Source organism: Sander vitreus, chromosome 12 (genome assembly GCF_031162955.1).
Source record: "Sander vitreus isolate 19-12246 chromosome 12, sanVit1, whole genome shotgun sequence".
Taxonomy (NCBI): Eukaryota; Metazoa; Chordata; class Actinopteri; order Perciformes; family Percidae; genus Sander; species Sander vitreus.
In genome coordinates, this window is record NC_135866.1 from 3843855 (window position 1) to 3857053 (window position 13199).

The following is a 13199-nucleotide window of genomic DNA, read 5'->3' on the forward strand; positions in this document are numbered from 1 at the left end:
CAGTGTTCTTGGACCTGAAGAGGGCCTTTGACACTGTAAACAATCATGTTCTTTTATCCAAACTAACTTATTTAAATTTTTCAGAGCAAGCTCTCCGCTGGATGAATTCATACTTGTCCAGTAGAAAGTAATGTGTTAGTAACACCAAATCCTCCCTTCTTGACTGTCCAGTAGGGGTCCACCAAGGCTCCATACTTGGTCACTCTACATTAATGACTTACCTGATGTATGTCAAAATGTTAACATCCAGATGTATGCAGATACTGCTGTAATTTACACACATGGCAAACATTATAAGGAGGTCCCATCTACTCTTACATCTGCAATGGTCCACGTTGATGACTGGCTTACTAGGTCATGTCTCGATCTGAACACCAGCAAGACCGTCTGCATGGTGTTTTCCAAAAAAAACACAAATGTGACACAGTCTAATGTGTTCCTTAGAGGAGAGGAGCTAAAACTTGTAAAGGAATTTAAATATCTGGGGGTGACATTGGACTCTAACTTAACCTTCAAAAGTCATGTAAAAAGGGTGGCAAACGAGGTTAAATTCAATCTACAGAAACAAATCAGGTCATTTCTCAGTCTAAGTGCGGCCAGAATGTATCTACACAAAACGATATTCTCACACATTGAGTACTGTTTTACAAATTGGTCACTAACTAACATGACAACACTTAAGCCTATTGAAGTACTCTTCAAGAGAGCCATTACAATCTTGGATAAAAAAGCGATATCATTTCATCACTGTAGCATACTGGAAAAACACAAGTTTTTTTGAGAATTTTTAAATGTGTAAGTATGCCTGTTTTGTATATAAGGCTATACATCATCGTGCCCCTCCCCCACTGACTGACTTCTTTCAAAGAATTGAGAGTGGTGGTAGTACAACGACCTCCACCAAAGGGGACTGTGTAATGTCTTTTAGGCGCACCACATTTGGACAAACTGTTTTGTCAGTAAAGGGAAATAAATATTGGAATAGCCCGCCCCCCCCAAAATAAGGGACCGTCTCACGTACATCAATTTTAAAACTCATTTAAAAATCTGGCTTTTAGAAAACCAAAGCTACACTCACTTGTAACTGCCTCACACATTTCACTATGTGTGACATTCACATGTTCTGTTGTATTTTGTCTTGACTGTTGTTGTTAGTGTTTGTCTTGCCTCTCAAACTATGAGGGTGTTGCATGCTTGTTTTTATGTTTTTCTTTTTGTGTATCTGCCTACGGACAATAGATGAAAATTAGCTATGGTGTTAACGCTAGCATATTTACATTGTGTACTTGTACTGATGTCCATTAATATGCACTGTCCCTATCTAAATAAACAATAAAAAAAAGATACAACTTGCCACCCGTAGCAATGGGAGATATTTATATAGTGCGCTCAGCTCGTAGAACCCTTCAGCTCAGACAGCTCCAAGCCAGGAAGCTAATGCTATGCTAGCAAGATTCAAAGTCAGTAACACTGTGTACAGTTGGCAATGAGTAAATATAATTTGACAGTATGTTTAAAAACAAGACCAACTAGCTATCCAGCCATGTAATTGTCCCCAAAACAATATAACGACTTTTTCGAACAATTTTAACGTTACTGTCAGCCGCAACCTGGAGTAGCGACCTGAATAGTGAACAGGATGTGAGATAACTTTATTCGCTGTGAAACCAAGTACAGTAAGTTCAGAGGGGCAGTGTACCTTACTTCCTGCAGCTTGTGTGTTAGCGCCATCCTGTGGCGTTCAGAGGACGAGGCTCTGAAGCTGCACACAGTGTTGGAAATAACGGAACTCCTTTAGTAGGTGCCCTATAACACTTTTTTATGGACACCCTGCAGCCAATCAGAATCAAGTATTCTCCCAGACCATGGTATAAAATCAGATAATGTATGTAGTACAACACATATGTAATAATACATGTCTTCATAGGAGAAGTTATGATTATTGACATCCACTAGATTATATTGTGTTATAAACCAGTTATTGAATGTTTATACACTGCTTATAAAAGCGTAAAGGGTTACCAGCTTATCAAAAGTTAATAGAATCACAAAAATAGAAAATGAAAAGATTGACTTACTTTGGTGGAGCCTTTGAGAAGGCAAGTGGCAGGGCCAGTGTTGGGGGTGCTGAGGCTGGAGCTGGGGGCACACTCCCTCCTTCTCCTGCACTTGTATCCACCAGCAGCCCACAATTATATCCTCCTCTTCTCTTTCTGTCTCCCTCGCTCCTTCGCCTGGCTGCCAGCGAGCTGCCCCTCTCTCCTCCTCTTCGCCCCACTTTCATCCCTTCCTCCTCGTCCTCTTTGTCCCACAGCAGTAGTCCAGCTCCCGTCTCCTCCAGCTGCTGTCTCTCAGGAGGGGACAGCAGTTTGTCCAGGGCCACAGACTCGTGTCCAAGGAGAGGGAAGTCAGCATGAGGAGCCCCTAGCTCTGTGTCCTGGGACAGGACCCCCGTCCCGGGGCTGAGGGAGCGCAGGAGGAGGCGCAGACGCTGTCGCCCAGCTGGATGGAGAAAATCGGCTTAGAAATATGCACCACTATAGCACAATATAAATGGAAAATGTTTTAAAACCTTAATTATTTCATTGCATACTGGTATACATTTTAAAGTACTTTTAGAGCCTCTGAACCTCCCACACATGTGATTTCAGTTATTCTGGCTGATTAGACCTTTGCTTAGGTTGAAGTTGGGCCGGAGCTTGGATGGGAATTTATTAGGTCACAAATATTTTCTACCAATAAGAACGATAAAGCTGTCATTTGTCCCACCCTATCAGGTACAACAAAGCTAACAGGAGACTCAAGAAGATAAGATAAGATAATATAAGCCTTTACTGTGTTGTGGTTTGCATATTTCTGTTGCTGTTTCCTGTTTTGTATATGTATTGGTGTAATTGGGTATTTTTCTGTTCTCCTGTTTTCACTGTGTATTATTCTGAATAGTGTATATTTCTGTTTCCTGTTTTATTTTGATAGTCTGTTTTCTGTCTTGTCTAGTTTTGCTTCCTGTGTTTTCCCGCCTTGTCTAATTGTCCTGATGTGTTTCACCTGCTATATCACTTGTCCCTTATTTCCTCTTTACCTCGTGTATTTAGCCTCTGTGTTCCCTTTGTCTCGTGTCAGATCAATTTGTGTGTGTTTTGTGTTGGTTCCTGTCGTGTTCCCCCGTGTCAGCTCTAGTCAGTTCTGTGCTTCCTGTATTTTCCTGTTTTTGTGCTTCCTTTGTTTTTTGGATTCCCTTTTACTTCTTTTTGGAATTGTTTTTTGCCTGCTGAAGCCCTCAGGACTCCCTTGGTTTATTTTTGTGTTTTGATAAAATAAATCCTCAGTTCACACTTTCTCCTGCCTGCCTGCCTGCATTTGGGTCCTATTATTCCCTGCCACGTAACATATTTTCTCCTATAGGAGAAATTCATCTTGGGCATTCAAGAGAAACCTACATAGAAACATAATCATACGTTATCTCATTAATGTATGATTATGTTTCTATGTAGGTTAACTGTATGTTTATTGTTTGTTTATGCATGATGTGGCGCCATTTCGTTTCTCTCAAATGCCCAAGATGAATTTCTCCTATATGAGACAATAAAGGCTTGTCTTATCTTATCTTTCACAAGATGCCAATAAATCTACACACCCACACAGTTCTGTGACGCAGGGGCTATTCCAGGATTTTTGGAAGTGGGGTGGCACAGGGAGGACCAATCAGTCCCCCCTGACTGATTGTGTGTGTGTGTGTGTGTGTGTGTGTGTGTGTGTGTGTGTGTGTGTGTGTGTGCGCGCGCTAAATAAAACACATTGCATTCAATATTAATTTCAGTAGTTTTCATTTTGAAAAAATTGTATATCTGAATACAAAACACTTTTTATAGGCTCAGTCTGCTTTTAAAAAAACAGAAAAACAAAAATTCCAGTGCTGGTATCATTATTTTGGATAGTCATCATGGAAACATTAATTGGTCATGTGACAAGGGCTGGGAAGATTGGCAGAACATGCAGCTAAATGACAGTACTCTGATCCAATGGAAATCACAATTGTCAGACTGACAGCACTCTAGCCCAGGGGTATTCAATTAAAATTCAAAGAGGTCCAGTTAGAGAGAGTTTTCTCAAGCAAAGGTCCGGAACATCATAATGTCTAACATGCCTTATTCAGTGCCATATATTTTGAGTAATTTAGTTTTACTGTGACCCGTCACAGGAAGTGCTTTTATTTTGAAGTAGCCTACATGGAAGTTGTCTGTTGTGTACTCTTGCTAGCTTACTGAGATCAAAGCCGGTCTACGGAAAGCCGTTCCACTCCCTATTAAGCCCCATTGTACCAAATTTGGTTGCAGTTCCACCAGAGTTCCACTGGGGGTGATCGCGGTCCAGTGCAAAATGAATGGGACTTTATGGAGCTAGACATAACACACTAGCATTCTGCTAATGAATGCTGATTGGTCAGTAAAGGACTGATTACGATCGGAGATCCCGCTTGACAGCATCCGAAGCAGAACCAGAATGTCAGAGTGAATATTTCGGTGTGGTCTTTAAAACATTAGCAAACCTCTTTCTAGCATGTGTATTGACAGGGAGAGCCTAACCTGTCAGCTGTGTTGTCGTTGCCTCGAGAGAAAAAAGGAAGCGACTCAGAGCTTGCTGTAAAGCAGTATCTCTGGCCGTATATGTGTATTTTGGAATTGGAATTGGAAATTGATTTATTTAAAACAGGGACAATGCACAAATAAACATTAAACTTGTTTAACAAGAGAATATGTCTTGGGCCAGGTTATAGTAACAATTGCTGATTTCCACCTGTAGTCCCTGGGCAGGTATGACAAATTTAAAAAACAATTATTAATTTTAAATAGAAATTTCACAGGACTATAAATGACATGGTGTCCATAGTAATTAAAAACAGGCAGTTTAGCAAAAACAGGGGCGCCATCAGCCCACTCACTCTCTCTCTCTCCCCTCCCAGCACACACACTCAAACAGTTCAGCAGCAGCTTAGGCACATTAGAGTACATGCAACTCTAGACACTCATTCATACAAGGATATATACACACACAGACACACACACACTCATACACACACACACACACACATAAATACAGTATCTTACAGATGTGTGCAAACTTGTTTACTCAACAACCAACTCTTTGTTAGGCATGAGAAAGTGTGAGAATTTGTACATAAAATATGTTCTGTGCAAAGGGCATTCCACTGCCTCATGGCCACACATGAGAAGGAGGAACTCCCAAATTGGGTTTTACGTTGTGGGATGCTACACTCCCCCCTTGTAACGCTTCGAGTAGTCTGCACTGTTATTTTGGAGCAGTGTTACAAACTTTTTCAGAGGGGGAGCAGTAGCACTGTATATGATTTTATGTAACAAAGACACATTTGAGTGTTTTATTAAATTATCAAAACTAAGTAGATCATATTTGACAAGTATATGACAATGATGATAATGACGTGTTTTTTTGTCATGAATCTTGAGGCAGTTTTTATACAAAGATTCTAAGGCTTTTATGACTGTTTTATATGCCTGAGACCAGGATGTAATGCAATATAAAAGGTGGGGGATGATCATTGCATTTAAGTATATACTAGATGCTTCAGTGGTGAGCAATGTATCTAAAATTTACTAAATTAAATTTCAGTTTGCTGCAAAACATTTTAACATGACCTTTAAAGCTAAGTGTTGAATCTAGAGTTACCCCAAGATATTAAAATTTCTATGTGTTTTATATATTGGCCGTTTACTAAAATTTCAGGATAAGTTTTAAGTTTAGATCGGTTTGTGAAGAACATGGTTACAGTTTTTTCAACATTTAATGTGAGGCATGAGTTATGTAACCAGTCACTAACCTTGCTCATGACACTTGATAATTTCTTGGCTACGTCTGTTGCACTTCTCCCATGGGTATATAAAACAGTGTCATCAGCATGCATAACAATATTTATGCCCTTGCAGACCAAAGGCAGGTCATTAATATATAAACAAAAGAGCAGTGGCCCTAAAATTGACCCCTGTGGAACTCCCAGAGTAGACGCAAGAGATGTAGACAATGTGCCATTTACTTGCACACATTGTTTTCGATTTATCAAGTAGGATTTTAACCAATTTTGGACATTTGTGGAGATATCATATTTGGCCAGTTTGTGTATCAATACCTCATGATTAACTGTATCAAAGGCTTTGCGTAAATCTAAGAAGACTGCTCCCACCACTCCTCCTTGATCTAAGCTAGTTTTAATTTCTTCAAGGAAGTTTCAGTGGAATGTTTTTTTCTGAAACCAAATTGCATAGGATGAAATAAGCACTTAGAGTCCAGATGTGCTATTAGTTGTTCTGCCACAACCTTTTCGATAACCTTTGATGCAGCTGGGAGAATACTGATGGGTCGATAGTTGGAGACCACTTGAGTATCCCCAGATTTATGCACAGGGGTGACGATGGCAGGCTTAAGCACACTGGGAAAGATGTTTTTGTTAAAAGACTTGTTTATAATCATGGCTAGAGGTATCATAATAGATGTCTTGTGTTTTAAAAAAGCTGTATCACAACCATATATATATTTAGCTTTGCTATTAGATAAAAGTGAGATTACATTTTCCACTTTCTCTGTGTTGATAAGGGAAAACTTCAAAGCAGAATCATCACAGGTAAAAACTTATGTGAGTTGAGTTTTTGGAAAACTTAGACTCAATTCTCGTACTGAATTTATGAAATATTCATTAAAACATTCCCCAATAATCTGGTCATCATCCTGGATACAGCCATCCACCATGAGTTTTAAATGTTTATTTGCTGATTGTTCCCGTCCAAGTATCTTGTCAATGCTCTTCCATAAGTTTTTAGGGTTTCCTTTTGCCTCACTAATAACATTGAGGAAGAAATTTGCTCTAGCCTTTCTAAGTTGTTGTGTGACTTTATTTCTTAAACTTTTAAAAATCAGATGATCAGTATTTAATTTTAAAAACTTTTTAGGCTGGCTCACAGGGCATGCTACAATGGTGTTATGCCAGTTTACTTGCTTTATTTCATTTTCAATGAAGGCCATGTCCTTTGGAGCGATAAAAGGCATGGATTTCCCCTTCATTGAGTTCTGATTTTTAAAGCTTGTTTTTGACAATTTTCTGTAGGCCAGAGTAAGATTATGATCTGATAACCAAGTAATGAGGTTATTAATCTTTCTAATTCTATCCAGTTTATTTGTGAAAATTAAGTCTAAAAGCGTTTGGGAAGACTTTGTTATTCTTGTGGGCTTATGGATCATCTGCGTCATCTGAAAAGTTTTGTCAATATCGTTAAGCTTTTTCCTACGTATTTTGTCTTGCCAGTTTAAGTTAAAATCACCCATAAGAATGACTGTTGTTTAAGTATGATATTTAGACAATCATAAAAATCATTTGTGGCAGTAGGGGGGCGGTAGACTACAAAGACAGCAAACTACATTTGGGGAGATAGTGTAAGTTTTACCCCCACACATTCCAAGTTATTTTCCGGAAAGACTATTTGCTGACTTTGAATGCTGTCTTTCACATATATCAGGACTCCACTCCCTTTCCCTTTCCTTCTGTCCCGTCTGTACACATTATACCCTGGGATATTAAAAACAGATAAAGGGGTCGTTGGGGTTAACCAAGTCTCAATGACGTCATTGACATTTTAAAAGGCTTTTTAGAACAAAAAAGCCACTTTAAAAAAATCTAACACCCAGCAGTGTGTATTTTCTTAGTCTCCCCTTTCGAATGCAACATTCAAATTACTAGACAAAAAATTATCCAAAGAGTCCCATTCATTCTGCACTGGCCTGTGAGCGCCCCCTATATGGAACTCTGGTGGAACTGCAACCAGTTCAGAAGCCGGAAGTAACGAGAGAGTGCAACTTCTTCCCTTATTAGAAATTCTTTGCTGAGATGAACGTGAGACGCCTAATGCAAAACATGCATTACTTTCCACAGCTGATAAAATGCAATGATATTACGTGTAGCAAGCCTAAACATTAATTCCCGACATGTTTCTGTCAGCAGCTCGGACATACTGCCGTCCGCGCTGACGTACCGTCACCTGTTGGGACACAGATGTTGTCCGGTACGGACAACATCTGTGTCCCAACAGGTGTCACCTGTTGGTGTCACCAACAGGTGACACCAACAGGTGACACAGGTCTCTCATTCTGGCTCTGACCACGGGAACAGTGACGGGACAACTCGCTTCAATGCAGTGTAATAACTCCTGAAAATAATGTCCATCTCGCAAATGTATCTATATCTGCAGTCATCTCAACCATCGAATACAAGCAACAGGAAATAATACTCACAGCTTTTTTTTTTCCTGTGAAGAAATGTTTCGCGGTGTTGGTGAATTCTTAAAAAAACAAAACACCACTAAATGTTGATTTAAAATGCGTTGTAACTCGCGTTATTGAGATTGTAACGGGTATAATATTACTGAAATGTAATTAGTAATGCGTTATATTACTGCGTTACAGCAAAAAGGAATACATTACTGTAAGTGCGTTACTTTTGTAACGCGTTACTCCCAACACTGGTGAAATGTGTATGATATGTGTGTGAGTGTGTGTAATATGTGTATGATATGTGTGTGAGTGTGTGTGTAATGTGTGTGATATGTGTGTATGCTGAGCGTGTGAGTGTGATGTTGTGTGTGAGATGTTTGTGAGTGTGTGTGATATGTGTGAGTGTGCTGAGCGTGTGTGATATGTGTGAGTGTGCTGAGTGTGTGACTGTGTGTGATATGTGTGGGTGTGCTGAGCATGTGAGTGTGTGTGACTGTGTGTGAGATATGTGTATGTGTGTGTGTGTGTGTGTGTAATATGTGTGTGATATGTGTGTGACTGTGTGTGACTATGTGTGATATGTGTGCAACTGTGTGTGACTGTGTGATATGTGTGTGACTGTGTGTGATGTGTGTGTGTGATATGTGTGCAACTGTGTGTGACTGTGTGATATGTGTGTGACTGTGTGTGATGTGTGTGTGTGACTATGTGTGTAACTGTGTGTGACTGTGTGATATGTGTGTGACTGTGTGTGTGATATGTGTGTGACTGTGTGATGAAACGTACCCAGGGGGAGCCAGGGGATCGGCAGTACTCTGTGCAGCTCTCTGGCTGGGGAGCTGCTGGCTGCTCTGGGGTCAGTGGGAAGCTTAAAGTTGAGAATGAACATGATGACCAGGCCGTTTTCATTCTTCACAGGAACCACGTCTATTGCACAGCTGAAACACACTCCTGCAGGGACACACAAGAGAACTATGACCGTTTTGTTCCTTTTAAACTGGCAAGAAATGTCAGTAGATTCCAAAGATTTCCACTAGATGGTGCTACCAGACAGAAAATGATTACTCTGCTGCTCATAATATTCATTCATTGACATTTGCACCATTTTAAAACAATGTATACCTTTTATAATGAGCTGACGTCTCATTATTTAAATCTATCTGTAATGACTTGACACTAAGAGATTTACATATTCTACAAAAACCTGCTTTTATGTACTGTATCCAATTAAATTCATAATATTGAAAGACAACAGAAGTGTCTTTAGGATTTTTTTGGGAAGAGCATGGCCAACCTATTAATTTTTCTAAAAGGTTAGAACAATCCACGTGTAGCAGCACATACGAGTGTGCCTCTCAGTCCACAGTTTCACTTTTAGTAGATACAAGAGGATTGCAAACAGCTGAGCAAGGAGCCAGTGAGCTCACAGTTAACGAATGCAAAGTATGACCACTAGATGGCTCTACAAAATATATAGAAAAAAGAGAAAAGAATTAAAATAAAAAACAGGAAGAAAAAAAAAACATGGGTGTGCAAAACAGAAAAAAGGAAAACAAAAAGAGATATAACAAAATGTAACCATTTACAGAATTTATGGCGACAGCATAGAGCATACACGCGTCAGAACAATTACTAAAAAAGACTGACATCTATTTCTTCTATTTCTATTTAGTCCTGGATAAGCTGTGGCCTGCATTTGGAATAAAATGTTTCTATCACTATGTTTTTTTAGATGGCTTCAAGGTGTCTGGATTACTGTTATGTACTTTAAAAAAGTGCTTAGCCATTGGGTAATCCAAATGAGCTTTTCTAACGGGATACTTCAGTCCGTCAGTCGTCTCTTTGTCCGGCCTATGTAAAAACAACCACAGGTACAGGTGAGGTCAGGATAAGCAGTACACAACCAGCGTAGTGTTACAGTTAATACATGTTTTGATGTCATACACCTTGTGAGTTTTAAAGTCATTGAATTTCTTGGATTCCTTCATATTAGCACAATGCACGCAAAGGCCACACGTACCCTTAAAGTGATGGTTTGGAGTAATTTCACCCTAGGCTGCTTTGCACCTTAACCTCGAGCCAAACAACCCCCCATTTTTCCCTGATTATAACGTCGGTCAAGTTAGCGTTATCAGCTGGTTAGCTTAGTGCAGGGGCTAATGGATCCACGTTTGTATCTCGTAAATTACCCCAATAATAATGCCCGGAATGATACCAAACTTCTACAGTAGTACAAATAGTTTCTGTACTTATAAAACAAGCCATTAGAAAGTTTGTAACTACACCAGAAGTATATTTAAATAACACTTTCCTGGATACTCCTGTGTGTGATATGTGGATACTCCTGTTCGGTGGCCATAGCTTCACAATGTCCGCAGGTACACCACCAGTTTCCCGAAGTATGAGGGTGTGTGACTACCGGTAGCTCTCTCTCTCTCGTAGCCTTTTCACGGAGCTCCTGCAGCTCTTCGTTCAATAAACTGTCTGTACACTTACAAAGTTCTCAGTGCTTCGGTTAACATGTTGGGACCCTCATTATGCTACCGTTGAAGTTTGGTGATATTTTGAGCCTTTTTAGTGGTATAAATAGTAATAATTCACTGTGCCCCGAATACTAGCGTTGTAAGCTAATCAGCGGTCCGCGCTCGCGTCTTTCAAGCTCCAAACTCGTCCCAGAGAGTGACAGAGTGGGTACACATCTGTTAATAAACCCTAGGTTCATTTTGCACCGGAATTGTCCTTTAACCACTCGAGGTCAATGACTAACCCCAACCATAGGGCGGGACATTCCTAGAAGTTACATGGGATCCATAAAAACAGATGGTTTTTTTTGTAACCTCTATGTCATAGGTCACTAACAGGCGGACCGCGGTCCGGATCCGGACCTAGAAGCCGTCTCATACTGGCGCTTCTATTTTAATATGTGCAGCTTTTGTAGTCTTTACAGTAGTGGTTTAGTGGATGAACGCACAGACCAATTGCATGTGAGTTAAGCCATTCCACGTGATACCACTCAGCAAATGAAGTCTTTGCATTCCGGGCGGTAAACATTGGGACTCTACAGTGCAGACAGATGAGAGAGTCAGAATCTGAATTAGAATCAGAAAAGGTTTTATTGCCAAGTACGTTTTTTAACACATACAAGGAATTTGTTTCGGTGTTGTTGGTGCACGTCACACATTCTTTAGATGGAATATTAAACAATATAAGTATAGGTACAAACAATATAAGTATAAGTATATTTACACAGTATGTATTGAGTTAAAAATAAAGAATAAATAAAGATATAAATAAAAAATAAAGAGCATAGAGCATTACAGCAGAGAGAGAACAGTGGCAGGGTGGTTTCGGGGCCTTGTTAATAAGGCTAGTGGCGGAGGGGAAAAAGCTGTTCATGTGACGTGAGGTTTTGGTCCTGATGGACCTCAGCCTCGTGCCAGAGGGGAGTGTCTCAAAGAGTTTGTGTCCGGGGTGGGAGGGGTCGGCCACAATCTTTCCAGCACGCTTCAGAGTCCTGGTGGGGTATAGGTCCTGGAGCGGCGGCAGATTGCAGCCAATCACCTTCTCTGCTGACCGAATGACACGCTGCAGTCTGCCCTTGTCCTTGGCTGTGCTAGCAACGTACCAGATGGTGATGGAGGATGTGAGGATGGACTCAATGATGGCTGTGTAGAAGTGCACCATCATTGTCTTTGGCAGGTTGAATTTCTTCAGCTGCCGCAGGAAGTACATCCTCTGCTGTGCTTTCTTCACGAGGGAGTTGATGTTCAGCTCCCACTTGAGGTCCTGGGAAATGGTAGTTCCCAGGAAGCGGAAAGACTCCACAGTGTCAATTGTGGAGCCACAGAGGGTGATGGGGGCAGGTGGGGCTGGGTTCTTTCTGAAGTCCACAACCATATCCACTGTCTTTAGAGCGTTGAGCTCTAGATTGTTTTGCTTGCACCAGGTGGTCAGCCTCCCACCTGTAGGCGGACTCGTCACCATCAGAGATGAGTCCGATGAGGGAGGTGTCATCCGCAAACTTCAGAAGCTTGACAGACTGGTGACTAGAGGTGCAGCTGTTGGTGTACAGGGAGAAGAGCAGGGGGGAAAGAACACAGCCCTGGGGCGATCCGGTGCTGATGGACTGTGAGTCGGAGACGTGTTTCCCCAGCTTCACATGCTGCTTCCTGTCAGACAGGAAGTCAGTGATCCACCTGCAGGTGGAGTCAGGCACGCCTAGCTGGGAGAGTTTCTCCTGGAGCAGAGCACGGATGATGGTGTTAAAGGCAGAGCTGAAGTCCACAAACAGGATCCTGGCGTAGGTTCCTGCAGAGTCCAGGTGCCGGAGGATGTAGTGGAGGGCCAGGTTGACTGCATCATCTACAGACCTATTGGATCTGCAGGCAAACTGCAGGGGGTCCAGGAAGGGGGTCAGTGATGGCTTTGAGGTGTGAAAGCACAAGGCGCTCAAAGGACTTCTGAAGTCATTAAGTCCTGTGGTCCTTGGCTTCTTGGGGACAGGGATTATGGTTGAGGTCTTGAAACAGGCTGGCACGTGGCATGTCTCCAGTGAGGTGTGTTGATCAGCGCAGTGCTTCAAGCTGGATGGGGAGACAGCATCCGGTCCAGCAGCTTTACTGGGGTTCTGTCTCCTAAAGAGTCTGTTGATGTCCCGATCATGGATGGAGAGTGTCGTCACTGAGGTGGGTGGGGGGGTGGAGGGGGGGACCTTTATGGAAGGCATTGGTGGGGAGGCCCAGGACCCTGCTGAGGTGGGGGAGGTGGAGGTGAAGCACAGTGGCTGTAGCTGTAAGGAAGTGTCGTGGGGGATGGTGTCAGGACTGTCCTTTCGTCTTTCAAATCGACAGCAGAACTCGTTCAGGTCGTTGGCTAGGTGTCGGTCATTGAAGGAGTAGGGGGTT

General features: G+C 41.6%; 1 protein-coding gene across 1 annotated transcript in view; it reads right to left on the reverse strand.

Moving 5' to 3' along the window:
• Positions 1 to 13199, reverse strand: part of LOC144526651 (voltage-gated inwardly rectifying potassium channel KCNH6-like) — a 124345-nt gene that overhangs the window by 79456 nt on the left and 31690 nt on the right. Inside the window, exons 2-3 of the mRNA XM_078264256.1 lie at positions 9082 to 9246; positions 2079 to 2502 (exon numbers count right to left, since the gene is read on the reverse strand). Of these exons, the coding sequence (XP_078120382.1) occupies positions 2079 to 2502; positions 9082 to 9246 (589 nt within the window). The remainder of the gene's footprint in view (positions 1 to 2078; positions 2503 to 9081; positions 9247 to 13199) is intronic.